The 26,089-nt window shown below is 41.5% G+C and overlaps 1 protein-coding gene across 10 annotated transcripts; it reads right to left on the bottom strand.

The window, feature by feature from the left end:
• TPM1 (tropomyosin 1) lies at positions 1-22,980 on the bottom strand. Of its 10 annotated transcripts, XM_044978939.1 has the most exons (10): positions 22,699-22,961; positions 22,000-22,125; positions 21,682-21,807; positions 13,198-13,331; positions 11,704-11,821; positions 10,900-10,970; positions 9,994-10,069; positions 9,419-9,481; positions 9,059-9,128; positions 1-907 (listed from the first exon to the last, which is right to left on the bottom strand). In XM_044978939.1, exons 1-10 carry the CDS (start codon positions 22,810-22,812, stop codon positions 825-827), a joined length of 981 nt encoding a protein of 326 aa, XP_044834874.1. In that variant the 5' UTR covers positions 22,813-22,961; the 3' UTR covers positions 1-824. The 10 variants fall into 10 exon arrangements, with proteins under 10 accessions (XP_044834874.1, XP_044834871.1, XP_044834870.1 ...); XM_044978936.1 differs by lacking the exons at positions 9,994-10,069; positions 22,000-22,125 and adding an exon at positions 10,560-10,635 and having other exon boundaries at positions 22,699-22,980; XM_044978935.1 differs by lacking the exons at positions 9,994-10,069; positions 21,682-21,807 and adding an exon at positions 10,560-10,635 and having other exon boundaries at positions 22,699-22,978.
• Positions 22,981-26,089: the final 3,109 nt, after the last annotated feature.

The following is a 26,089-nucleotide window of genomic DNA, read 5'->3' as shown; positions in this document are numbered from 1 at the left end:
TTTTAAAAAATGTCCTAAAATGTGCGTTTTATTTCATATCATTATACAACGTTTACATACAGGTATACTTTTAAAACTGCTCAATATGTGCGTAAAATAACGTGAGGCAAATACCAATTTATAAATTCCCCCCAATTCCACACAAATAAAATACATTTTAAAACAATCTCCCAAATTTATGTTTTCTCCGGAATTTACTTAATCTTTCATTTCAACATGAAAAATACAATGGAATGGATACTCAAGTTGAAATGCTGACCTACACATTTGTAATGAGCTGCAAGTATACAAGCGAAAAACCAAAAAGTCTTAAATATTGTTTGTGGCTTACAAATCCTTGGTTTTATTGAATTAGCACAGCTCAATAAAACTCAGATAAAATAAATTACCATGCTGGACTAACTTCTGAATTGTACAATATCAAACAAAAGACCACAGCTGTACCTTTTGTTCAAAGTAGCACCAGTCCACACCTGATTTGTCTCTCCAACATTAACTGTCCTGTTAAATATAAAGCTGGCACTTGAGGTGGTATTCTTTCTGACACATCAAAGATGCCTGGACAGACTAAGCATACTGGTGTTGCTGAACTCTCTACAAAGTGTAGGCAACATTATATCGGGAAATGGCACATTGAAACCATAATAGAATAGTTCAACCTGCATATGGCTTGCCCATTTTGGTGTTTCCCTGACCCCTGCCTAGTATTTAGCAGATCTTCCTGTGACTGTGGTGAAACTAAAATAAAAACATGTTTAAGGGGTTTCATGGCAAGCAGGTGTAAAAACAAAGAAATATATATGTGGTTGCAGCTAAGGAGGTTTTCACATGTTGTTTAACTCCAGTAAAGTTTGATCCAGCATCTGATGCATACTAAGGTTTTCTTCTTTGGCATGGGCCACTTTCTCTGTTATGGGATTAGAAAATCAAAATGTGAATAGCAGCTCTTTGGACACATAAATTTTCTTTACATGAAGGCATGCAATCATCACTTATAATGGAGGGGTTTATTATGATAAGTAGTGTACATGCTCATAAATACCAATGTTCCCAGCCAAGACAACTAGGGAATGGTCCAAACTAACAACATGAACTGCAAGTGATGCAAGTTTTGAACTGTTCTGCAGCTGTATATGTTAAAAACAACACACTGCCAAAAATAGACTAGATTTTTGTAAGTTCCAGATGCCATGTGCTGTGGAAATGGGGAGTTTTAAACTTTTTTTAATGAACAGGGTAACAATAAATGACAGAATTCGTTAATCTGTATTCTAGGCAGTTCCACACTTTTGAAGTCACATTATAATTCAGAACTTGCAGAGAATGAGAACAAAAGAACCAAAAACTGAAATTAACAAGTTATATCAGCTGTTAAATAAACTAACAGCAGTTTTATTGGCAGTTAGTAGTTTTATGTTGCATGCACACTTTCCCCCCCCCAGAACAGTCATTTAACACTCTTACATGATACAGTATGTGAGCACAATGTTCTGGAGCTACATGCTACCAGAAGCCAGTAAAACCGACTTTATTCTGATGCAAGCATACCTCTAAACTGACCAGGTATTTCCAAAAGGGGTTCCTATTTCAGGACTGCTTTTATTCAAATACAAGCCAATTTTATTGTAATTCAAAACAGTGCATTACATTTCCAGATACAAAATAGCTGGGAATATGTTTTATTTTGGTTTTGAAACCTGAATCTTGGCTAATATTCTTCCCCTAGTTACCAGTAAAATTCCAATTTGTGACATCAGCTAAAAAGGATTATGATCTCTCTACAAAGAGGGGGGTTCATTTTTAAAATATCATCAGCTACTTACTGTAACTGGTATTGAAGTGGAAAGAAACTATTGCACAGGCAAAGGAAGAATTTGTGGCTGCTCCAAGATACTATGGGAGCCTTATCAGAAGTGTTACTTCTTCCACTTGCACTTCTTTTCCAAAGAGTGAATTGAGAATTTCATCCATTAATTTACAGCAGTTACAATATCTTGGAAATCAATTTATAGGTTTCTTGCATATTTCTACCTTGACTCATTCATTCCTGAGGAACTTCAGAGTAAGTTTGTTTAGACACAACTAAGTTTATTCACACTAAAGCTTAATCCTCATTCAATGCCAACTTTAGTTCATTAGTTAGGCGACTGTTTTGCTCAAGTTGCTGGTAGAGTTGGTCTGTACAGTCAGCAAGCAGGTTAGAAGAAAAAGAGAGGCAGAATGAACAAAGATTAGACAGAGAAACAGGAGAGCAAGAGTTAATAAAGAAACTAGTCACACCACAGACAGTTCAGTAACTAGTTACACATTGAGAGAAATTCTTTACCTTAGGAATCTCTTTATATTCTAGTTCTCTGATGACTAAATACCTACTCCAAAGCTCAAGAAACAGTTTACAATCTATAAAGGATTTCTCTAAGACCCCTTTTGTGGAGTAGGCTTGTAAGTCAGGAAAACAGGAAGAAAAATGGGACCATTGCTACAGTATTCTCAGTGAAGCCACATGGAACAAACTTCCTAGCTTAAATTCACATACATGAGCAATGTACATAGGGTTTACTTGTTTTATGAATGCCATGACTCCTTACAAATGGAGAAGAGATGGCAGAATCGTATTCAATACTAGCTGACTAAAAGCAATAGTATAATCAGCCCTTACTGCAGCAGAAATGCATTCGTCAACAGCATACTATTTCTTGGCTCAATTCAAGTCACACTGAAATCAATGGAGCTTTTCTACTGAGTCTCCCATTGCAGTTTTACCATTAAGTTCAACAGGAATTTGCTCAAGCCCCACATACTTCACTGCATGTTCCCTTTATTGCGCAATTTGGTAGCTGAAATGGTACTTTAGGAAAAGAAAGTGTATTTCTCGGCTATTGAAATAGGGAGATTTTGAGGCCTTTAAACTGGAATAAAAAAAACCTCACAAATGCCCCTTTGACAGCTTTCACAAAAGACACCTTTCATGTTATAGGTGAAATGATAGCATGCAAATTCACGGGTGAATGTGTTGCTTGAGTACGGCAAACTAGTAAAGGACCATTAACAGAGTTGATTTTCAAGACTGGAGAAAACATCCACAGCTACAGTATTTAGAGACTAAATCTAGAAAGGCCTGTTCCATGAAGTTCCATTCAGTTTCTCTTTCATTTTTTTGAGTGTTTTTCTTAATAGCCTGGCTGTGAATTCTGAGACAGGTCTACACAGGTTTCTGAACATCCTTACTCCACAACTTATTCAACTATGGGGAACCATCCATTTTGCTTCTTTTACCTTTCTTGATAGCTGCAACAGCAGTGCTTTCCCCCTAGAAGATAGGTGTCTAGCACCTCACAAAGATGGCAAGACCTTGCAATGAATTAGTTTGTAGGACGCACTTGTGTAATCAGAGGCAATCACCAATTGCTCCTCCTGAGAACCCAGGCTCCACTCACCAGGAGAGTAAGATCAGAGGATATACCAGAACACCACTACCAGACTGCCTCAATTTCCTTCTTTTACTTTTTCTATTCCCATTCAACGGTTTATATTAACATACACTTGGAAACTGTATCCAAACCTAGATGTAGCTAAGCTTCCATTTTGAATGCCAAAATGTATTTAGTGGTTATACAAACAATACTGTGTTACAATTTGAATGAAAATCTGAATGTTTACCTGCATCAGTCAAAACTAAAGTTATATAAATCATTGAAGTAAGGATTCCCAATCTTTCTGTGTGCCCAAACTGAGACTAGTCCTAAAATAACTAGCCACACTTGGAAATGTTGATCTTGTGCTTAATTCACTAACTTTTAAATTTATACAAAAAAAGGGAAAAAGCCAAATAGGGCCTTTTAACCTTGATAACTAGTAGATTTAAATTAGAAAAAGAAAAGAAAGAAAAACTACTGGCAAGGCCATAGTCAAGTTTAAAAATAAGTATGTTTATAATCTGGACAATCTTCACAATCATAGCAACTATCTGGTTAGACTCTACTGAAGTTACAATAAATAAATAAACCCATTGTGTTCCCTCCAGCTGGTTCCAGAGCTTTTTCTAATAAGCAGTAACGTGGGTGAACAAACAGATATACTGAGCTGACAAGATCGCATGAGCTGAAGGTATTAAAGAAAAGGGGAAGAGGTAATTTCCAATTCTATTCAAAAAATGAGGAGAGTGAGGAGTAATTACCAAATGTGAAGAAACAGCAGGGAGGGATGAAGGAAGTATTTTCAAGCCTCATGGAGAATTGCAACTAATGGCAGGTTTTAAAAATATAAATGGAAAAGCTCTACACAAGGTTACTTGATGGGTATCTTTTAAACTGGACTGAGACATAGCCAAATTAAAAAGCTTTCAAAGTGGTAGCCATGTTATAGTCTGTATCAGCAAAACCAACGAGGAGTCCTTGTGGCCCCTTAGAGACTAACAAATTTATTTGTGCATAAGCTTTTGTGGGCTAGAACCTACTTCATCAAATGCATGAAGTGATGAAGTGGGTTCTAGCCCACGAAAGCTCATGCCCAAATAAATTTGTTAGTCTCCAAGGTGCCACAAGGACTCCTCATTGTTTTTCCAAATTAAAAAGTTACTGTTCTACAACTTTAAAATGGAGCACCCTCAAATTCAAGCTCAAGTACATTGGCCAGAGCTTAACAACATTTTGAGCATTAGAACTTTAGCAACAAAATAAAATGAAAGGAATAATTAGTAGTCAGTTCAGTTTAAATTGATATTCACTTTAATGTAAAGCTGTTTAAAAAAGGACTTTTTCCATTGTGAAGTAAATTAAGGTAAAATAGTTGCAATGAACATAAGTCCTCCTGAAGCAGCATTAAGGCTTAGTTGTACATTACAGTAGGAGAGCAAGAAACGTCAATATTTAGTGTTTTGTATTTAAAAGGAACACTGTCAGGTCAATCTGAACCCATCATTTAGGTTTTGTCAGACAAAATTTTACAAAACCTGAGATCAATGGAAAGAATTTAATTATACATGACAATGACATTTTTTTTGTTCAGATTTAAAAACATTCCCCTGAAGTCTCTGCAACTGGAACTTGCAGCTTTGTGCTCGCACAGTCTGTGAAATTGACTAAGAATGAAAGTGAAACTATTGTATTTTCATCTCCCCAGTGAAATGTAAAAAGTAAACTTACAGTACCTATGGTGATAGATAAATCAATTTTTAAAATTCCATAACCCACATTGTTAATGAACACAGATAAGGACATTTAGTTATCTTATTTTGGAAAGAAAAAAAACACAAACATAGGATTTTTCACCTGATGCTAAAGTTCTTTTACTAGAAGCTAAACAACAAACTTATATAATGCAGGAAGTCTTCCACATCAAGACTTCAATGTAGTAGGAAATTTTGGACTCTCTAGAAAAACACAACTGTCAAGCACTTAAGGACCAAACTGTACTCTCAGCTATGTTCCCACGACCGAATGACCCTAGTGGGAGCTGTGTCCTTGCAGATTTTAGCTTAACAATCATACTAAAAAAACACTAAAGTCATATCATCTGAATTTTAATTTGAGAGAAAATGAGGATTGCGTTACAAAAGCGACCAATTTAAGATAGCCAAGAGTAGCATTATTATGCCACAGACTGGTATTTTTCATTTTTAAATTCTGCATTGTTTGATATTCTGGCAAGATGTTTGCTGGGGTCAGTGAGGAGGGGGAGGAAGGAGCAGCAGAAAAAGAAAAGAAAATAAAAAATAAATCCTTAATGGCAAAAAAAGCAGATTTTTAATTTGATTAATAGTTGAAATGATAATTTAAATAAATAAAAGGCAAAGGAATAGCAAAAGGGATACATCTTACACAGTGGGATGTTTATTTTACATTGAAAGAAGTAGAGTTTCTGTACAATAGAAGGCACGAAGAGAGCAATGTCCTGAGTCAGGATGCTAAATGCAAAGAATAAGCTGGAGGACAGGACAATGAACCCGTGAAACATCCAAGAGCTTGGAAAGGTGGTTTATCCAGCTTGATGAAGATATCTTTGGAGAGGTGAAGCAAAGAAATTTATCTGCATGAAGATAAAAGGTGGGAAATAAAAGTGGCATAATGGAAAGAATTCAGAAAGCAGCAGCAATAGCACATGGAAGCAAACATGCCAAGATGAATACTAGTGAAATATCACACCACACCTCCTTTTGGAACGCTATAGCAATGCCTCCGTTTAAATATCTATAGAGAAATGTATTTATAGCTGAGAGTCAATTCCTGATTATTGTTCCATTTATTAAACTCCACTTACAAAAAAAAGTTACCTATAATTCAAAGCTAATTACAGAAATGCAGTTATAGTTATGAAATCTTCAAAGTCTATGGTGTTGTCTCAGATTTTAAGCCTACTTTCAAATTGGAAATCTCCCAAATTTAAATTATGCTACAATTGTTAGTGAGAAGATTTTGCATACAAGGCACTGCATGTTGTTCTCTGTAAATGGAGATAAAGCTGTTACAGTCCTACAAACTGTTTATAAGGATATTAGTGTGATAAATCACTGTGTGGAATTGTATTTCTGGGCTTAGAATCAAAACATACAAAACAGATAATATTAGACCACAACCAAGGAGTTCCAACACTGGAAAGTTAGGGGGAAAAAAATCATAATTTGTATATTTAGGGATGCTTAAAAAAATTAAACGGGGAAAAAATGTAAAACCTTCAAAACATGCAAAAAACACTTGTGGCTCTAGCCAAAGGCTAAAACGTGTTGAACTCTGAAACTGAAGTGTAGAAATTGAAAGTAACAGCTGCAGATAGGTGTGCTTTAGACAGAGCCACAAGTGTTCAGGGTTTTCTGATCTCAGTTTTAAAAAAAATTAGTGCACATGAGAGTTATCAGTATGGGGAGGGGAGAGAGAATGTAAAGGTTTCTGCATAGCTGACTTCTGTTCAATGTCTTCAAAGCACGCAAGAAAATTCAGTCTGCTTGAAACAACACTATACCAACCAAACAAGATATTGGTCGGCCAGACCCTATGTATCTTGCAATTTTACCACTTTTTCATTTTTTCTGCTCAAAGTAAAAACTTCTGCCTTTTTACTCAAGCCAATACTCTATATTTCCACCGCTTTTTCTCTCAAACTACTTTCTTTCAAATATGGGAAGGTTTATTTTTCAAATCCTCTTCACAGAAATAACCCACATCCCAACAGCTGTCACTTCTATTTTTAAAAATGGCCTTAAAGAGGTAATCACTATGATAAAATGAAAAACATTCTCTGTAGAAAGTACTCTCTGTATGGCATATAAGGAGACTCTTATCTTTTGGCAACTTCAAAATGATGAGCACTGTAGAAATTCTTGAACAGAAGTGAACTCAGAAGTGAAAAGTAAAAGAACAACCAAAGGGAAACGAGCCAGATAACTGCAAGTGAAAGCAAGGTCATGGATACAAAACAAATGGGTAAAAGTGAGTTGATTAAGCCAGCCTTGCAAAATTGTCAGAAAATTTACCAGGCCGGGCACAATACTTGTCCACCCTTTAGCATGATGAAGAAAATACTAACGATGCTTTAACACCCAATCACACCCATTCAACGTATTCCTCCCCCTAAAGAGTGAGCAAGTATAATTTTGCAAGGCTGCAACTAAACAATCATGAGGGTAGAGAAGCAGGTGCAGGCACAGGTTGAGAGGGCATTTACATGGAAGTCATATCATTGAGAGCGTGGTCCAGCTCCTCGCTGATTGCTTTGTACTTCAGTTTCTGAGAATATAACTCATCTAATATTCACCAGGGAAGGCAGAGGTGAAAGGAAATGGAGAATGATCAGGTGATGGAAGGTGAAGGTGGTGGCATGGGACACCATCCGGAAACAGCATCAAAAAAGGGGAACAGTGCACAGAAGTAAGTGGTGTGGCAGGCAGAGAACAAAACAAACAATATATAAATAAGGAAGTAATACAAATGGTGAACAGCTTTATGTGAAAAGTCAATTAAAATTACTGCATCTTCAGTAAGCCAAGCTGAGATATAGATAAAGCTGAAGAAAATAAAGTGTGCAACGAAAAAATAATTCCCATTTCCCTAAACTGTATTTAACTTGCATTATACAAGTTATCAAGGTACATGCAATGAGCTACAAGCCAGCAGCAGAGAGAACAGGCTTGAAAATGGTGCTTAGGGAGAACCAGGTATCTCACTTCTGCCTTCAAAAGATGTTTTGGGTTTTGTATGATGTCATACCCTCAGGCTTTTCCAGAGGGTTAGTTCTTCCCAAGAATCTTATTTTTCTCTTTCTTTCTTTTTTTTTTAATAACTGAGAAAGTGACCATAAATTCTCTGCAGCTGGCTGGCTCTTTTATAATCTTTAAAGACCTCTTGCACAAGTCAGCTTCCTATATCAAGCAATTAAGCTTCTTAACAATACTGAAAAAGTTAAAACAATTTTACGAGTAAATCTCATATAGCTTAACCTTTAATTACAAAGCACTATTGAATTCTATTCTCAAGATAAAAGAGAATTCTATTCTCTTTACTGCGATTCTGATAGATTTATTGGACCCTAAAAGCAAACTTTGTGAGGTTAAATAGGCTGTACTCCTGAATGTGTCCATTAACTTCACTGAAAATAGCAGCTGTTTTATGTCATGAAATAGTTGCCCTGACCTGCACTTATCTCAGTCATAAATGAAATTAACTCAATATTCCTAATTATAACAACATACTACTCGTTGCTGATATTGTAAAGTAATTAAACTAGCATATTAACAACATTTGCCATCTGATCATTTTCCTTATCTGAATATCCAAGTAGAAGAGTTTAAAGCAAAAAGTCTTAGAATATCAAAGAACAAGAAACAGGCAAGAGCAAAACACTGTCCAGCGAAAAAGTTTAATTGAGTAATAAATTTGGACTGGAAAACACTTCATTAATGTAGGGTCTTATCCTGCCCATTTTAGTTATGTGAGTAGTCCCACTTATTTGCATGGGACTAGTCACATGGAATAAAGATTTGTAGGATTGGGCACTAGATGAAGCCCATGGGTGAATATCAGCTTTCTATTCTGCAGGAAGTGTGAAAAATAAAGCACAATCGTACCTTCTAAGTCGTCGATGCTCTTCTCCAGCTTGGTTACTGACCTCTCAGCAAATTCAGCACGGGTCTCAGCCTGGAGTTAAAAAGACACACAAGGTCAAAAACTATACAAATGACTGTAGGAAACTTTCATGATATTTACAAATACAAAGGCAACAACAAGTATGAGAAAAAAATTTCTGTTCAATGACAGAATAATAGGAAAAAGGTGTAAAATCACAATCATCCTCCAATATTGTCTAATGTGCTATAGCTTTGATGCTGGCACCTAACATTATGCTATTTTCCACACTGACACGTTAATTTCACATCAGTCAGAGCAGTATCATAAAATCCATTAATACAGGATTATTCTAATTTTACCTCCTTCAATTTGTCAGTCAGGATCTTAATCTCCTCTTCATATTTGTCTTCCTTCTGTGAGTACTGTAATTAGAAAGAGCATCAGATGTCAGACAAAATATTTTCTAATGAAAATACAACATGTATGACAATCTTACACTGTAATGATAACCAAATACTGTACTAGTTCTAGGTATGGAAGTACTTTAGTTTATCTTTCAAGACATAACGGTCTTGCTCTCATTTATTAAAAGGGCCACATTTTGCCCAAGTTGCAGAGTGGTAACTCAGGGCAGCATTTGGTACTATAATTTTAAGGTAGGAGGACAAGTTGGAAAAAAGTAAGTATCTTAGCACACAAATTGCATTTTATAGCTATAAATATAAAGTTTTAAGTAACACTGATGGATAATTAATGTTATGCATATTTTGATTATGTACTTGAATTAATGTCAGATTTCTGGCAATGGCCTGATAGTATCTAAGTAACAAATCTAATTATTTCCATTTACCAAAAGCCTTATTGAAATACAGTGTAAACATTTAAGGACAATGCATAAAAATCCAGGCCACTGGGGTTTAAGGCTCTAGCCTACCTTCTCAGCCTGAGCCTCCAGCGACTTCAGGTTGTTGGTCACAGTTTTCAACTCCTCTTCAAGCTCAGCACATTTGCTATTATTTTGGAACAGAGGCAGGAAAGGGGGCAGGTGGGAGATCAGTCAAGCAAAAGAAATAGGAAAAAAAGGGGGGAGAAAGATTGAGAAAAATGAAAACTGAATTACAGAGCAAAAGAACGGCCTAAAAGCAGCTGAATCCATCACAACTTGAAAGCAATTCATTACAATGCCAGAATTCTCTTTAAAAAACAAAAACAAACCCTATTACAAACAAGTTACCTACAGCACCAGGCTTACTTGGAAGTACTGACAGACCCTTTAAATATGAGATAGTTCAGCTTCTTTTTGGCTGCCAAAAGATCAGTTGTAAAGGTTAAATAAAATAAAATAAAAAAGACCAAAGAAAGCCACCAAAGCAAGATGCAAAGAGAGTAGAGAGTGCAGTGAAGGTTCATTCATCACTACTGAGTGAACTAACAGCTATGAAAGCTCATCAAAGACTTGGGTTGCAGTTAAACCTGAAAACTGTATATTAGTATCAGTACCTTATCCTCTGCAGCCATTAATGCTTTCAAGGTTTGATCCATTATTCTTAATTGTTCTTCCAGCTGTCGGACTTGGCTGTTAGTGAACACATGAAATGCACAAAAGCCATTCACAAAATCAGTGTGCAGGTAGGGCATGCAGTGACAAAAAACACACGCACACACATACATCTACACACACCTTTACTTTGGTGTTTAACATTTATCTCAATCGTTACAGTAAATGAGCAAAACATAGCTTTGAGCTGAACACAAAGAAGTGTACTGCCAACATCTCATGCAAGTATAGTCACTGTCTCGCAGCATCTCACACACCTCTCTGGGAAGTCACAGCACTTACCCTTCTGAGAGTTCAGCACGTTCCTCAGCACGCTCCAGATCGCTCTCAATGATCACCAGCTTACGAGCCACCTAGAATAAGGCAAATAAAAAAAAACACCCCACACATGACTGCACACTATATGCTAGTGCAGCCAAAGCCTTGGATATCTCTCACTGTAATGGTCTACGTACAGGGACAATACACTTCTCCCAGAATTACTGATTCAAGGAAATCTCCTGCCTGCACTAGACCCTGGTTACTCATATGGGCCTGACTGCATCACCTGACCAGGATTTTCATGTCCCCTATCTCCCATTCACCAACATGACAGTTTAAAAATAAGTTTTTCTTTTTATAGCCTCTCTGAAGACAGCAGTGATCCTTCTCTCAGTCATTTTGTAGCAATCATAGCGACGCACCAGCATCTAGGTATGTGAGGTGATGATATCACATACTAGAATGATGGACAGGCCAACATGCATTTCATCTTGTCTGTGCTATTATTGTCCATTTTTGTCTGCCATTTTATCAAATATGGTTCTGTGCAGTGGGCTACTCTCTGCTAAGGAATGAGCACAGATCTCCACTCATACTGTGCAGTGGAATCTGAGTGTGGATCAGGTCTCCAGCAGACAAGTCACAGTTTTGTCTCTTGAGGCACTCAGGAGCCTACTTCTCATATCAATTCTTTGTGGGAACAGTGCTGCTCTCTTATCGACAGGAATGCTTGTGACCTCTTGTACTTCTAAGGCAAACAAAAGAGAAAAACTGTAGTCAAAGCCTCTAAGGCCTCAGCTCTGTGATTTGCACTCCGGAACTGACCTCTTCATACTTGCGGTCAGCCTCCTCAGCAATGTGCTTGGCCTCTTTAAGCTGGATCTCCTGGATTTCCATTTTCTCCTCATCCTTCTGGGCTCTGTTCTCAATGACCTTCATTCCTCTGAAAGTCAGGAAAAACAGGAAATACTAGGCTTAGTGCTTCCTAGTTTATCTCCAATCCCTACACCATTTGGAGTGCATCTTTCTATGACAGCAGACTTAGATGGATGCAGCATGTCAGAGAGGTCGTTTTATTTTACAGACTGTGAGGCAAAACTTCTCTGGTCTAGTCCTGGCTCCCTGTGTGCTTCCATGTAGGAAGCCGAAAAGAAACTGGTGGTATCTGAATTAAACAAGAGTGGTTCGTTATGCTGCTTGCACAACTCAGCATTGCATGAAAGTTTGCAATCAGCAGCCTGACCACATTTTTCCTCAATTCAGTGAAAGTGCTCCCTCACCCAAAGGTGCATGATAAAAGGGACTTGCTTTTGATGTCCTAAGAAAGTGACTAAAGACAATATGTAGCTTAAATCTCAACTCTCTGGCACTTCATGTTCAAATCCCTGCTGGGTATTTTTCTGAGGTAGATAAATAGAGTTCGTTGTGATCTGCTGTATCTGGACCTTAGGACCTAATATCCTTTCTGATCCGCACAAACAAAACATTTAGCATTTTTTCAAGAGCCAGGATTTGCCCGTTTGCTAGACCAAAATTCCCTTCCCCAACTGTTGTGCAACGTGCTGTGTGTCTGTCAAATGCTTCCCACCTCAAAAGGTGGCTGCATAATGAATAATGGTGTAAAGTGAGTCTCGAAAACGTTTAGCAACCTTTCCAGACAAAAGGCACTATTATGGGTATTAAATATAATTTTACAAGTTTACAGGTGGGATTTTCAAAAGCACTTAGTCCTTGGGCTCCTAACTCACTTAAGTGTTTTTGAAAACCCTAATTCAAATCCCTATCTGGACCGACTGTTTCTCTCCCCTTCCTTGGCCATGAAAGCACAAAACTGCATTAATGCACAAACCATATGAACAAGCAGAGTAGCAGTCTCTTCAAAGGCTTGCTTGTCTCTGGGTGGGCTTTTCAGTTGGATGCTCAGGAGAGATGCAGTCTACAGTTTCCCATCAGGAGACTGAGTGTGCACAACCACCACAGAACTCCTGGCCTTGGGGTTGGATTAACCTGGGTCTCCCAAGAGGTAGCACAACACATCAAACGCCAAAGCACCAAGCCTAATGGTCACAGGATATCTGTAAAGAGTTATCTCAAAACGTGACATAAACAAGGACTAAAGCCTGCACGTTCAACACGTCCCTCCAGACACATTTTAACTGACTGAAGTCAACTCATGTAAAGGCACAGAAGATTACATCCAATCACAAGATATAGAAAGGTGGTTAATTTATTTTTATCCACTCCTCATCTGGACAATACTTGGCTTGTCATAAAGATAGCTTGCTGCTCAAATGAGAACATGAATTAGGCCATACCCACCTTTCACTCTCATCTGCTGCCTTCTCAGCCTCCTCCAGCTTCTGCAGAGCAGTTGCCAAACGCTCCTGAGCACGATCCAACTCTTCCTCAACCAGCTGGATACGTCTGTTCAGAGAAGCTACATCGCTCTCAGCCTAATTAGAAGCAGTAAAGAAAATAAATCCATAGTACAACCTAAGAGTCTTCTTTTATAAAGAACCATTTAGATGGTTTTAGAACAACAGTTGGGAGAATGTAGTAAAAGAGAACACTAGTCTAACTGGTTAAGTGGCCAACAGATATTTTTTATCTCTCTACAGGTGCGCACGCACACACTCACTTGTGTTCTCTCTCTCTCTCTCTCTCCTACTCCTTCATTAAATTGTGTAGTTATCTCATAATGGAGGACAACTGATCGATCTTTCACCTTATATGAAATACCTAAATACTGTACCATGTGCCCTAAGAAACACAAGTGTTCTGTGAGTAATGTTTATTTTTTGGTTACTAGATATTTAGCTTGCATGTATCCTCAGATTACAGAGATGAGAATCTTTACTTAAACATTAAACAATGTCAAAATTACGTTTTGCCCATTTTACCCGGAACAACATATCATAGGAATATAAAGGGTTTTAAATCCTCTATCTTGAACCTGTATGTGGGAACTTGCCCTTATTTTAAGAACAGAAGTTCTATGAATATTTCCTTGATCTTAAGAAAGGTAGGAAGCAGCAACTCTATGACAAGGCATAGAGGAAACACCCAAAATTACAATACATGGGTGACGGTATTTGCAAATATCCAGCTCACAAAGAGTGAACAGAACATTAAAAAAAAACCCAAAAAAGAAAACACGGAGTGCTGGATACTAACGAGTTTTGTTCACGGGAAGGGATACAAGGCTGAAAAACAAGAGTCTAGCCTATGTCAGTTTAACACAGGAATCCTGGCCTCACCAACTCTCACGACACATTTGGTTACATATTTTCATAATGTTATCTGCATATCACCCTCAGCTTTGCTTTACTTGCATTAGATATTTGCTTAATCTTCTGTGTAACATTTACACCAAGACTATGTGGCTCTTATCTTTACAAGCTTTCACTTCTGACATTTTCCAAGCTACATTTGTTCTAGTCACAGAGTAAGTACTGTGACAGCATTTTGTAAACAACTCCCTTATTAAGCCTCTCTGTTTCTTTCCAAAGGATATGAAGGGCAGTAGTGTTTAGAATAAAGGGTCACTATTTTAAAAGGAAAATTACTTCCAGGAATACAAATGACTTTTAATGTACTGAAAACTATTTCAACATTTATTAACTTTGCTCTAACAAAGAAGCATGATTATGGTGCCTGCCATTGCATCTAATTGAAACTATACATTTATTTCATGGCAAAGGTACAAGTCAGTGCCTTTTTGCAATTAACGTTTTTTAGGATCCATCATTTACAGCCATAACAACAACAATAATAATATTTGTATTCCAGTAGTGTCTAGGAACGCTTGTCAAGAACCAGGACCACATTGTACAAGGTATAAATGAGGATAGCTTACATACTGGACAGCATCTATCCTTTGATGCACAACCGCCACTAGAATGAATGAAATTATGCACACACAACAAGGGCACAAATCGGTAATCTATTTGAAGTCAATGGGAGCATTGACAGTAGGACTGCAGGACTAGGGCCAATAAATAAATAAATAAATCCCTGTCAGTTTTACCTCCAATTTTATTCTTTCCCTAGCGACAAACTACAGAACTCAGAACTCTTATTTAAGAGCAAGAGTTTTATGAAAAGCACTTGGATATTTTAACTTGAAAAGTACAATTTTTTATGGGGGAAGAGGTTTGCAAATGTTAGTCTAAAAACACCTTGGGAAAGTGGTAATATTACAAGTTAACAATTATGTTAAAACTATTCTTAATGTGATAAGCGCATACAACATACTTAGGAAACACAGGATGATTAAAGTTCAAGTTCTTACTTCCTGTTCTACAAGCAGTAACTCACCAAGGGTTTACCAACTAGCCTTATAAGGCCTAAGTTATTCTGCTGCAGAGCAGGACTTCTGTCCTTATATGGTAAGGAAAGGAAAAAATTACTGATGACATGGAGGGGCACTCCCATGGCTAACAGATAAACACAACCTTTTGCATTGGTGCTAGAGCATTCACAATATACTGCACACTTTTACAGTGAGAGATGAGATGAATAATATACTGCTGCGTGTTAATTATTGTTCAGTGTAAAGAAGATTTTGTTTTCCAGCTAATCATATAACAGATTGGGGTGGAGTGCAAAATGTATTATCAAATGTGGTCACTAGCAATGTGTAAAACTGGGGGGAGGGGTAGAATGAAGAATCATTCACTTGTTCTATTTTAAGAAAACGGCAGCCAATGGTGCAAGAAAATAATCTGGTTTAGTGTTCAAAAGTGGTAAACTATGGTATCGGTTGGCTAGAGCTTTAGCTTTTTTATTGTTTGCATATCTGTACCTTGCACAAAAGAAAAAAATATCTAGCTGGTCACATGCCATACAAGTCAAGCAATCACTATGGAAAGGATCATGTGGACTGCTTGCTGCAGCAGTTCCTACTTTGGGAAGAAAAATGGAGTCAGAGTGCAGTTTCGGCATGGATGCTTATTTCATATAGCAGAGCCACATATTTAGAGGTGCCCATCACTTCTGTTTTCTCCATTTATTCACATCAGTGCTGTTACCATTTCAAAGACACTTAAAATATCATGCAAATAAATTCTGGAGAATTTCCACAATCTAAATAAAATATTCCAGGAAAGGAAGAAAACCTCTAACTTCCTCTAATGACAACACTTGATAAAATAGTTAAGACCGCTTGTATGGATTTGATCCAGCTTCCAGTGAAGTCTGTGGCAAAACCGCCACTGTTTTCAATAGTGTAAGATCAGGCCCTAATAATTTAGTAGCAAAACTAGTCATATACTTAAAAGATGCCACAGAAATCAAGCTATTACCTCAACTGGGGAAATCAGGATCCTTTACTTCAGGAATCTTATTATTGTTCTTAATCTTATTATTGTTCTCAAGTTCTTAGAAGAGGAATCCATGTTTAAGGATATTTAATATGGGAACTATTAAATCAGCAAAACTATGACATGAACTGCCTCTAACTGTGAAAATGGTTTCAGAGTAGCAGCCGTGTTAGTCTGTATCCGCAAAAAGAACAGGAGTACTTGCGGCACCTTAAAGACTAACAAATTTATTTTAGCATGAGCTTTCGTGAGCTGCAGCTCACTTCTTCGGTATGTGAAGTGACCTGTGAGAATGTAAAGTACTGTTACAGATTTGAATGAGCCATCACTGTTGTCTCTGAGAAGGCCATCTGCAACCAATCAGGAAGCATTCCACTTGCTGATGGATATCAGATAACACACTTGTGCATTTACTGCCTAGATTAGAACACACACACAATTCCAGATTATAGGGAAAGAACCCTACAACCAGCTTTTCTATTATAATGAAATAAATGAATGCTTATAAGTGATATCAAAGAACAAAGTTTTCTATACACACTGAAGACACAAAACACCTCTGTGAGGTAAATTTTTAGTATACACTTTACGTACAGAGATACTAAAAGCATTACCAAAGGTCAGTGGCAAAACAAAGAATAGAACTTCCAGTCCCTTGCAGTAATCACTAGACAAAACTACATCCCTAGACACATACTGGGTGATGCTCTTTCCTTTTTTTGTAATTTATTTTCTATAAAAACCTGAGCAAAACAAATATTTCTGTAAAGAGTACTTTGGTTCCTACTTTTTATACCTAAGCCATTCACTGACCTTTAAACCATTTGCTGGCCTGAAAAAAGTTTGTTCACTTTAGAGAGAGGAAGGATGGTTAAGGCATTACCCTGGGCCTCAGTAGATCCAGGTTCACTTCCCTACTGTTCTTATAGACTTCCTGTGTGACCTTGGGGAAGTCACTTAGTTTCTCTGTGCCTCGGTTACCCATCTGTAGAATGGGGATAATAGCACTTCTCTATGTCACAGGGTGCTGTGAGGATAAATATGTTAAAGACTGTGAGACACTTAGATACTAGGGTAATGTGGGCCATATAGACACCTTAGACACAGAGGTTTGTATAGCATTTAGAGACATTGTTGCCAAATGCTCAGAACTGGCTGCCTAAAGTTATGCCCTCAGTTCATAGTCACCTAAGTAAAAGTAACCTGATTTTCAGAAGAGCTGAGCACTTACCTCAATGGGAGCTGTAGGTACCCAGCACTTCAGAAAATCAGGCCACTTATTTAGATGCCTGTTATAAACTTAGAACCCCACTGTAAGCACCCAACTTTGAACATTTTGTTCAGTGTTCCTTAGCATGAACATTTATATTAGACAACTTAGTCTACCTAAAATATCTTCAGCATCTTTCATTTTTAAACTCAACATTTTAGACTGATAGCCATGATTATCTAGAATTTATCTGAAATCCAAATTATACTTGCTAAAAATTATATTTGTCTTGAGGTGTCTGTCTAAAGCCTGATGTTACATTCTTCAGATAAAAATGGAAATAGCATTTAAAGTAACCATTTTGTTAGAAAAACCTGTCAATGAAATCTCTAAGTCTAGGTTGTCCAGGCAAAGGAATGCAAAAAGAAATACTTCTGAAATCTGCAACCATTCCAGTCAGGTACAGACTGCTATACACCAGTGATCACAATTCTGAAGAACAGGCTATCCTCCCTGGAATTAGGAGGACCACAAACACTAGCACTGAGTTTCACAATGGGATTGAGATGATGAAGTCTCATTAGGCCACTGAGCAGAACACAGCCCACAGCAAAGGGCCAGCTACACCCTTGCCAGTGTAAAAACTATTTTAAAGGGTGTATGTGCCCTTGCCTAGCCCCTAAAAGCTGCACAGAACTGAATGAGAGGGTGGGGGTAGGAGGACCAGGGGACAGCCTCCGGGTATACGTTACTGTGGTCTCTCCCACCATCTGAGATTGGTGTCCAGGATACCGTTGTTCTGCTGCGGATCTAAGCACAGCCCAGCCCTTCCCCGACAGACACGCTCCCACCCCAGCCCCTGCAGAGACCACATGCACGGAGAGAGAAGAAACCTGCCCTGCAACCAGCTCTTCCCTGCCCCCAGCCCGAGGAGGGGCAGGCGGGGATCTCCCTGGGGGTGTCCGCCAGCGGGGCGCAGGGCAGAGGGGATGGGGCGCGCAGACAGCCCTGGAGAGGAGCGGAAAGGGCCGGGCCGCCGGCCCCACCGAGAAGGCAGGAGCTGCCCTGGGAGGCGCTGGCCGGGGTCCGGTACCTGCTCTCGCAGAGCCCGCTCCTGGTCCAGGGCCCGCTGCAGGCTGCCCGCCTGCTCCTCGGCGCTGTCCGCCTGCTGCTGCAGGCTCCGGATCTTCCTCCGCACCGCCTCCAGCGAGCTCAGCCCCGCCATGGCCCCGGCTCCGCACCGCCCGCCGCCGCCGCTCCTGCGCTGCGGCTCGGCTACACCTCGCCCCGCCTCGGCCCCGGAAGTTCCCCCGCCTCCCCCGGCGGCCTCCGCACAGCGCTCGGGGCTGCGGGGCGGGCTGGGCTAGGGGCCCCAGAGAGTGTGCGGGGGCAGGAGCGGGAGCCCCAGGCCGGGCTCTGCAGTGGGGGGAGGGGAGGAGAAGGCCTGGGCTCTGCAGTGGGGGTTAGGGGAGGAGGAAGGACTCAGGGACCCAGGCTGGGCTCCGCAATGAGCAGGGGTAGGACCCAGGCTGGACCCTGTACTGGGGGATGGGGTGGAGGGAGGATACAGGGACCCTTGGACTCTGCAAGAGGGGGGGAGGGGCATGGATCCAGGCTGGGCTCTGCAATGGGGCGTGGTGGGGAGGACCCAGGCTAGGCTCTGCAATGGGCGCGGCGGGGAGGCGGATGGAGGAAACACGGACCCAGTCTGGGCTCGGCACCGGTGGATCCAGAATGGCCTGTGCAATGGGGGGTGGAGATGGAGAAGATCCCAGACTGACCCGGGCGGTGCGGAGGAGGGGAACCGGGCAGGTGCAATATGGCCTGTGCAGTGAGGGGAGGGCGGGGAGACGCTAGACCGGCAGCTGAGGCAGGGCCAGGGTGCAGAGCAGAGGGATTTCTGCAGGGCCGCTGTGCACGGTCCTGCTGCCTCCATTCGCGCACGGGCGCTGCGGAGGGAAGTGAGCAACTAGCCTGGCAGTGAGGGGCGGCAGCGCCACCTGCCGCCCACATTGAGACCCATCGTACCCTCTGTCCGCGGGCTGTTCCCCAAGGCGGGAGTAGCGAGAAGAGAGGACGGACGATGGCGGTGGGTGAAAAATCACAACCAAAGTGGGTGGAAGGCCAGGAGTTCCCCACCCTCCCCCCTACATCGCAGAGCAATACTGAGTGGGGACAAAGGGCCCGGTTAGCTGACTGAGTCGCTCGGGAAGCTGGGCGGCATGTGCCACGTGGTGGGGTTTAAGGCACAGAGGCTGGAGCCTGCCAGGGAGGCAGTGGAAGGGGTTGTAATATCTCAGAGCACGGCACAGGGGGGTTGTTACCGCCAAGGGAGGGTGGGTTGGTGGCTCTCAGGAAGTGGTTTATAGTGGTGAGTCATTTGATTTTCCTAACCCCCTCATGTGAGCCCACCCCAAGGAGCTCTTCCCCTCCCCTTCCTGTGACAGATCTCTCAAAGCTTGGACCGATGTGCAGGAGGAGGAAGAATACTCTGAATAAACGATTTGTGCCCCAAAGATACTCTACATATCTGCTTCCCCGCAACACCTTATCACAACAGGAGATATTGTATACACCGGGAAACACAATATTGCAGAGCAGCTTTTAAATCTCTGCCTTTGTCTAGAAGAGAAAACAAGCGAGGTCACCCTAGCTACTCTCTGCTTGGGCGGTTATTGCAAATAAAACTGCTTTCTCCACACCAATTCCAAAATGGTGTTTTCCTTCCAAGTAAAGGGAAATGGCATCATGACTGCACTGTAGACGTCTCTCTTTTCATGAAAGCAATCTAGTAACATTTCTCTCCCCTCTCCTGCCTTCTTCTTTAGGCAAGCTATTCCCAAATAGTTTGCATACTTTTCCTTATAAGGAATATCTCCCTGGATCTATATGCGGTTCCTTTGAACAAGTTAAATAAACGTCCTGCCGGAGAGCTGCCTCTCATCCATTTAGCCTTATACAGAGAAAGAAGGAAAGACATCTGATCCATATTATACAAAGTCTCTCTCTCACACACACACTTAAAGACCCTGAGCTCTATCTGAAAATTAGAAACCATTTGCACAGTCTATACTGTGGCTGAAACATTTTTTTTAAAGTAAACAAATATATTGTCTTCTTTCACACACAATTAGATCTTTCTTGTTTACATTTCACCCTCTAAAGTATTTTTCCTGCACCTAAAATACTTTGCTTCATCATCATCTCTAAAACTCCTTCCTAATTTTATTACTTTTAAAGATTCATTTTAAAAGCTGAGTTAAGGGGGAAAATACATTATCAATTTTGAAGAGTTGTGCATCACCTAATCCTAGAATTCAGAGGTGAAAGTCACTCATAGGGAATTGAATCCTACAGTGGTGGCCAGAGGGATCTGGATGTAAAGCTGTAGAAATGCTAAATTCTGATGTACTACATGCACGAAACTATTTAATGCTTGTCAAGGGGCAAACAGGTGGGTGGGATGAGGGTTTGGGTGGGGTGCAAGCTCTCACACTATACCATATAAAGCACTGAGCTATATATAACCCCCAGCTTGCTCTCTGGATCTGTATCCCACTGACTGCAGACCTAGCAAGTATCATCTTCCCGAATGATTTTCACACAGAGGTCTGTCTTATCCTTTAACAGGTGAATTATTAACCTCAAGTATCTCCAGACATTAAAATCTAGGAGATGGCCTTCAACTTAAGAACCACTGAGTTATGGTAACCTAAGCTGTAGTGCTTCAGTGAAGGCCTAGCTGATGTTAGGCCTCTTTTGTACCCCAGTAGGTAGCTGTGTATATGTTAAAAGACCCTGTACTAAGAGTAAAACAGCAATCCTTACAGTTCTTGGCCTATGGAACAATAGACACAACTAACTCACTAATAATAACATCTTTAAAATGACTGCAAACACTTTTCTCAGATAGGAGAAATGGTAATTTTTTCCTCTCTCCCCTGCCCCTTTTTAATCATCTAAATAAACACCCCACGCTTTACTTACAAGCGCTGTCTAGAGAGGTGGGTACACATGAAATGCACATGTGATGAGTGAGCAGAAATCCATGTCAGTGCCTTTCATGGTGTGTGCACCTCATGCAAGAAGGCAGCGTGGTTTCACCTCTGACCAGGAAACACCTGGCCCCTATAGCAAGCATGTCCCTGGGATGCAGCTGGACTGAAGCACAGGCATGTATGTCTCCTGTGCAGAAGGCAGTAGGGTTTGGAAGGGTAGAGAGGGTGTTGTGTGTGTCTATTGGCGCGGGCGGGGGAGGGGGCGCTAACTTACGTCCGCAGCCTTTTTCTCAGCCACTTCCAGCTTTTCCTGAGCATCTTTCAGGGACTCGGAGTATTTGTCCAGCTCATCCTCAGTGCCCTTCAGCTTCTTTTGCAGAGCCACCAACTCGTCCTCCAGCTGCGAGACGGGTGGAAAGTGGTGGGGTAGGAAAGGGAAGGGAGGCGGGGGAAGAAAGGGTGCAGCAGGCAATGTGATCGCGCAAAGGAGAAGTGTGGGTGCAGAGGGACAGAAAAGGACAGACGGACAGAGAGAGAGAGAAAAGGAGAGAAAGAGTTAGATTCCCTTTTGCTCTCGGCAGAAGCACGCTACCTTGGTGGCTTTCTCTTCTGCTGAGAAGAGGCTTTCCTCAGCCTTGTGTAGCTCCTCCAACACTTGGTCCCTCGTATCCTCCGTCACATGCAATTGCTTTTCCAATTGCACAATGTCCTCCTCAAACTAGGCGCACACAGAGGAAATACAATGCACAGATACATTTTTTTCTGGGTATTTCCCCCTCTTCCCTTCCCCAACCTCCCAGTAAATGCAATTAAAAAAAATGTAGCTCCATCCCATGAAAGGAGTGGCACACATCTGGAATGCGGCTTTGCAAGGGAACACTTCTGCTTTCAGATACTTAGCATAAAATGGGGGAGAGGAGGCTGGGGAACACACGGGCTTACTTGCACTTAGGTAAAGCAAAGCAAAGCTGCTAATTTCTACACTTTATTCCGGCTTTAAAGAGCATTTTAAGTCTGACCCGTTTTCCCCTTTCCCCCTCCCCAAATCCCTCGGAGGGCTCGGGTAGTTATTCAGATCTACTCCACTGGTGTGAAAATTCCGCTCTTTCGAGTTACTCGGTCTCTTTGGGCGGGGAGGGGAATCCCACTAGCAACGTCCCGCCAGTCGGTAGGAGCACGTTAAGAGCCCGCACGGCCAAACTGCTGCTCCAGCCTGCGAGCTGCACGAGGACCCCGAGGGGCGCTGCCGGTGGCTATGGACTCGCGCGCTGACACGCGGCGAAATGCAGACCTGCTTGCTCCTGTCCTCCGCCGCCTTCTTGTCCGCTTCGGCTTGCTCGGCTCGGTCCAGGGCGTTCTCCTTGTCGAGCTTCAGCATCTGCATCTTCTTCTTGATGGCATCCATGGTGGCGGCGGGCTAGGACTCCACACACACGGACGGGACCCAGGCGGAGGAAGGGACGGGGCGGGCTGCGGGAGGCGGGTCTGTGCTGGGCCGAGCGCCGGGCTGCAGTGCGAGCGCCGGGCGGGCAGCACCGCGCAGATATGTACGTTCCACGGGGGCTGCCTGCATTCCTCAAGCCAGCCATCCAATACTTTTTTGGAGAGGGCTTTTCTCCCCCCCGCCCCCTGGCCTCGTCCCTACCCCCTGGCTCTCGCTCACTCCCTGCTTTTTTCCACCTCCAGCCTCTGCTCTCCCATTCGCTGCCGCCTGCCATTTGACCGTGGATATGACTATATATGGGATCCGACGGGCTAGGGAGGGAAGGCAGGCAGGGGCAGAGAGATTTGTGCCTGTGTCTACTCTGAGTATGCGGGACGGGAGGTTTGCTGCTGCTGCTGCTACCGGGAGCAGGCCAGAGCGGGTTGCACGGGTGATGCTGTGAGCCGGAGCTGATTGTCTGCAGGGAGCGAAGTTATGCCTGAAATGCCCATTCTGCAAAGTACTGGCGTGAGCCGAGCGCTTGGGTGATTGTTCTGCTCCGTAGCGGGGCTGCCTCGTCCCATTCCAGAGCCTCCCATAAATCCCAGCCTAAACAGCACTGGGAGCCCCCCTAGCTTTCCTCCCTTCCTGGAACAACAGGTTTCTAACAGCCCACAGGGTACAGGCATTAACTGTGACCGGTCATTCCCTGGGCTGTGGTGAAGTCTGGAGGGGTGTGTGTGTGTGAGAGAGAGATTGTCTCACAAATCCATTCACAATTTTCACACACAGCTTTAAGGAAACCCTAAGAGCCTTGAGGCTCAAGGATGTACAGGGCTGGTGAAACTTTCTTCGCTTTTGCCCTTTGCGCAGGCAGGAAGTCATATTTTTGTAACCACAACTGGAGCCGATCATCTTCTGACTTGTTACCACATTTCTACTAGGACGGCCAGATTTGGGAATACAGCATGGGGAAAGAAGGCCTGCTAGGGGTTAACTTTCTGCATTTAAAAAATGGATTCATTTCTCCTGACACACACTGGGATAGATTTGTAAAAATCATCAATTTACCTGATTGGACAGAGAAATTATGTTCCTAATGGAATGTAGGCAGATTGTGAGCTCTTAAAGATAAGGGCTGTCTCTTGTTCTGTGATTGTACAGTGCCTAGCACAATCCTAACTGGGACCTCTACACACTACTGTAAGATCAATCAAGTAAAACACGCCATATTGTCAAAAGGGATTGGTTTATAAACAGGCATATCTACTTCCCACATCCCCTTCTAATAGACCGATTTTTTTTATTACAGTTTTCCTATTTGTTTTCTGAGCAAGCATCACTGCAACCAAACCCCACACAAAAGGATGTCACACTCAGAAGCATTTCTCTGAGTGTCTGTAAACTAGCTGTGACAAGGAGGAGGAGTTTGTTCACAGTGCCTCCAGAGTAGTTAACAACCTGTCATAAAGGAGATGGACTTGCCTCACTGAAAATAGCTGAGTTGATAAGGCTGACCAAACAACTTGTAAGCACTTCATAGAATCATAGAATATCAGGGTTGGAAGGGACCTCAGGAGATCATCTATCCAACCCCCTGCTCAAAGCAGGACAAATCCCCAGTTTGTTTGTTTTTACTCCAGTTCCCTAAATGGCCCCCTCAAGGATTTGAACTGGTCTATCATATTCCGCTACAGTATTTCATCACATTCTTAACTGGGAGGGAGGGGGTGGGTGGGAAACTGCTACACATAAAAGCAGTGCAAGTGTTAACTTCCTAGCAATTTATTTTGGGCTTATTGGGCAGTTAAACTACAGAAAATGTTGAGGCAACTGGTCGGGTATGGTGAGTTTGGCAGCTCTTGTTTAACACAACTATGTAAAGCTTTGCATAGTTTGTGCTGTAAAGAACGAAGGCAAGTAGATGCCAGTGAAATGATAGATGGTTGCTACTCTTGGGCTCTGCTCATATGAAATTAAAAGATTTACACAAAACCTGAAATGTATGAAGGAAATGTTTAGATAGTTTAAGTTAAAAGTGAGAGACTCAAGCAACCCTGAAAACAATTAAGAATATGATGTATAATTAAATTGAGACATTTTCCCTATTGTGGTTTTTCCATAGTGAAATAAGATGTTATGTCTCATTAGCACAAGGAGCAAGATACAACAGGATCTCTCAGACCCTGACAAACACAGCACAGGTGTGCCGTCTCACAAATTAAGAAAGTAAACTGGGCTGTATGGGGAAGTGCATGATCTGCAGGATTTGATTGCACAAAGGTAGCAATGAACCAACCTCATGTGGCTTTTGTCTGGATTAAGGAATTTTAGCAGAAAATTCCTCAATGAGGCTATGACTGGTTCAATTGAATCAATGTTAGCCATAGCATAGGCCTAGCTCCAATAGCTTCTAGCATGCCTACCTGCTGCTAGGGTGATCAGACATCCCGATATTATTGGGACTGTACTGATATTAGGAGCTTTGCCTTATATAGACAACTATACCTGCCTCCCCAGAAAAAAAAAGTGTCCCAAATTTTCACACTTGTATTCTGGTCACCCTAGCTGCTGGGGGCAATTAGAGCTGTGAATCAAAGGAGAAAAGGGAGGTAAGTACCCATCTCCCTTTGAATTTCAATATTCAGAGAATCAATGGGGGAGGGGCAGGGAGGAGGTGGAACAAACCAAAAAACAAACAACCCTCAATTTCAACCCACCAGAGTTTGGGTCTGTGGGTTGGTTTCAGCAAATTATAAAGGCAGTGGCCATTTGCAGGATCTGAGTTCACATATCAAATGGTATAAAGTCAAAGGTGTTTGGACCAATCTCTACTACAGAATGTACAATTTCACCAGCTAAGGATATGCTTTCTGTATTGTTATCCCTACAGTAAAGGATAATTGTAGTGCTCATTGCGATGGTATCTGATTGTCCTACAAGAGTAAACGATAGTCATAGGGATATCGCTAGAAGATGAAATTCTTCCCTCTATCTTCCTTTAAAATGGATTTCAACTGAGACTAGGTGTCAATGGTTAATTCCATCTGGCTGAGGTGTCATAAGACAAAATTGTGGGGAATGTATTTTAAGTATAGCTAGATAGGAACAAAGAGTCTGGTTTTAAAAATCCTTTGTAAATTAATTTGTGTGCTTAGTCATTTATTTGTGACCATCTCTTTAACTTCCATTAGCTCCAGTGGGAGCAGGATTGGGCTCTTACCTGGGTTAGTATGGATTTAAAAAAAACAAAACTAAA

The sequence above is a fragment of the Mauremys mutica genome, chromosome 11 (assembly GCF_020497125.1).
Source record: "Mauremys mutica isolate MM-2020 ecotype Southern chromosome 11, ASM2049712v1, whole genome shotgun sequence".
NCBI classification, from domain to species: Eukaryota; Metazoa; Chordata; order Testudines; family Geoemydidae; genus Mauremys; species Mauremys mutica.
Note: the sequence above shows the minus strand (reverse complement) of the source record. Positions and strands in the feature narration are given on the sequence as shown.

What these genes read in the sequence shown, in the direction of transcription:
- TPM1 (XM_044978939.1), bottom strand. Translation starts at nt 22,812, where the DNA reads ATGGATGCCATCAAGAAGAAGATGCAGATGCTGAAGCTCGACAAGGAG. An exon ending in CGGAGGACAGGAGCAAGCAG is followed by an intron (nt 22,126 to 22,698) that starts GTCTGCATTTCG and finishes GTGTGCGCCTAG; the next exon opens with TTTGAGGAGGACATTGTGCA. An exon ending in CAGAAGAGAAAGCCACCAAG is followed by an intron (nt 21,808 to 21,999) that starts GTAGCGTGCTTC and finishes CCCGTCTCGCAG; the next exon opens with CTGGAGGACGAGTTGGTGGC.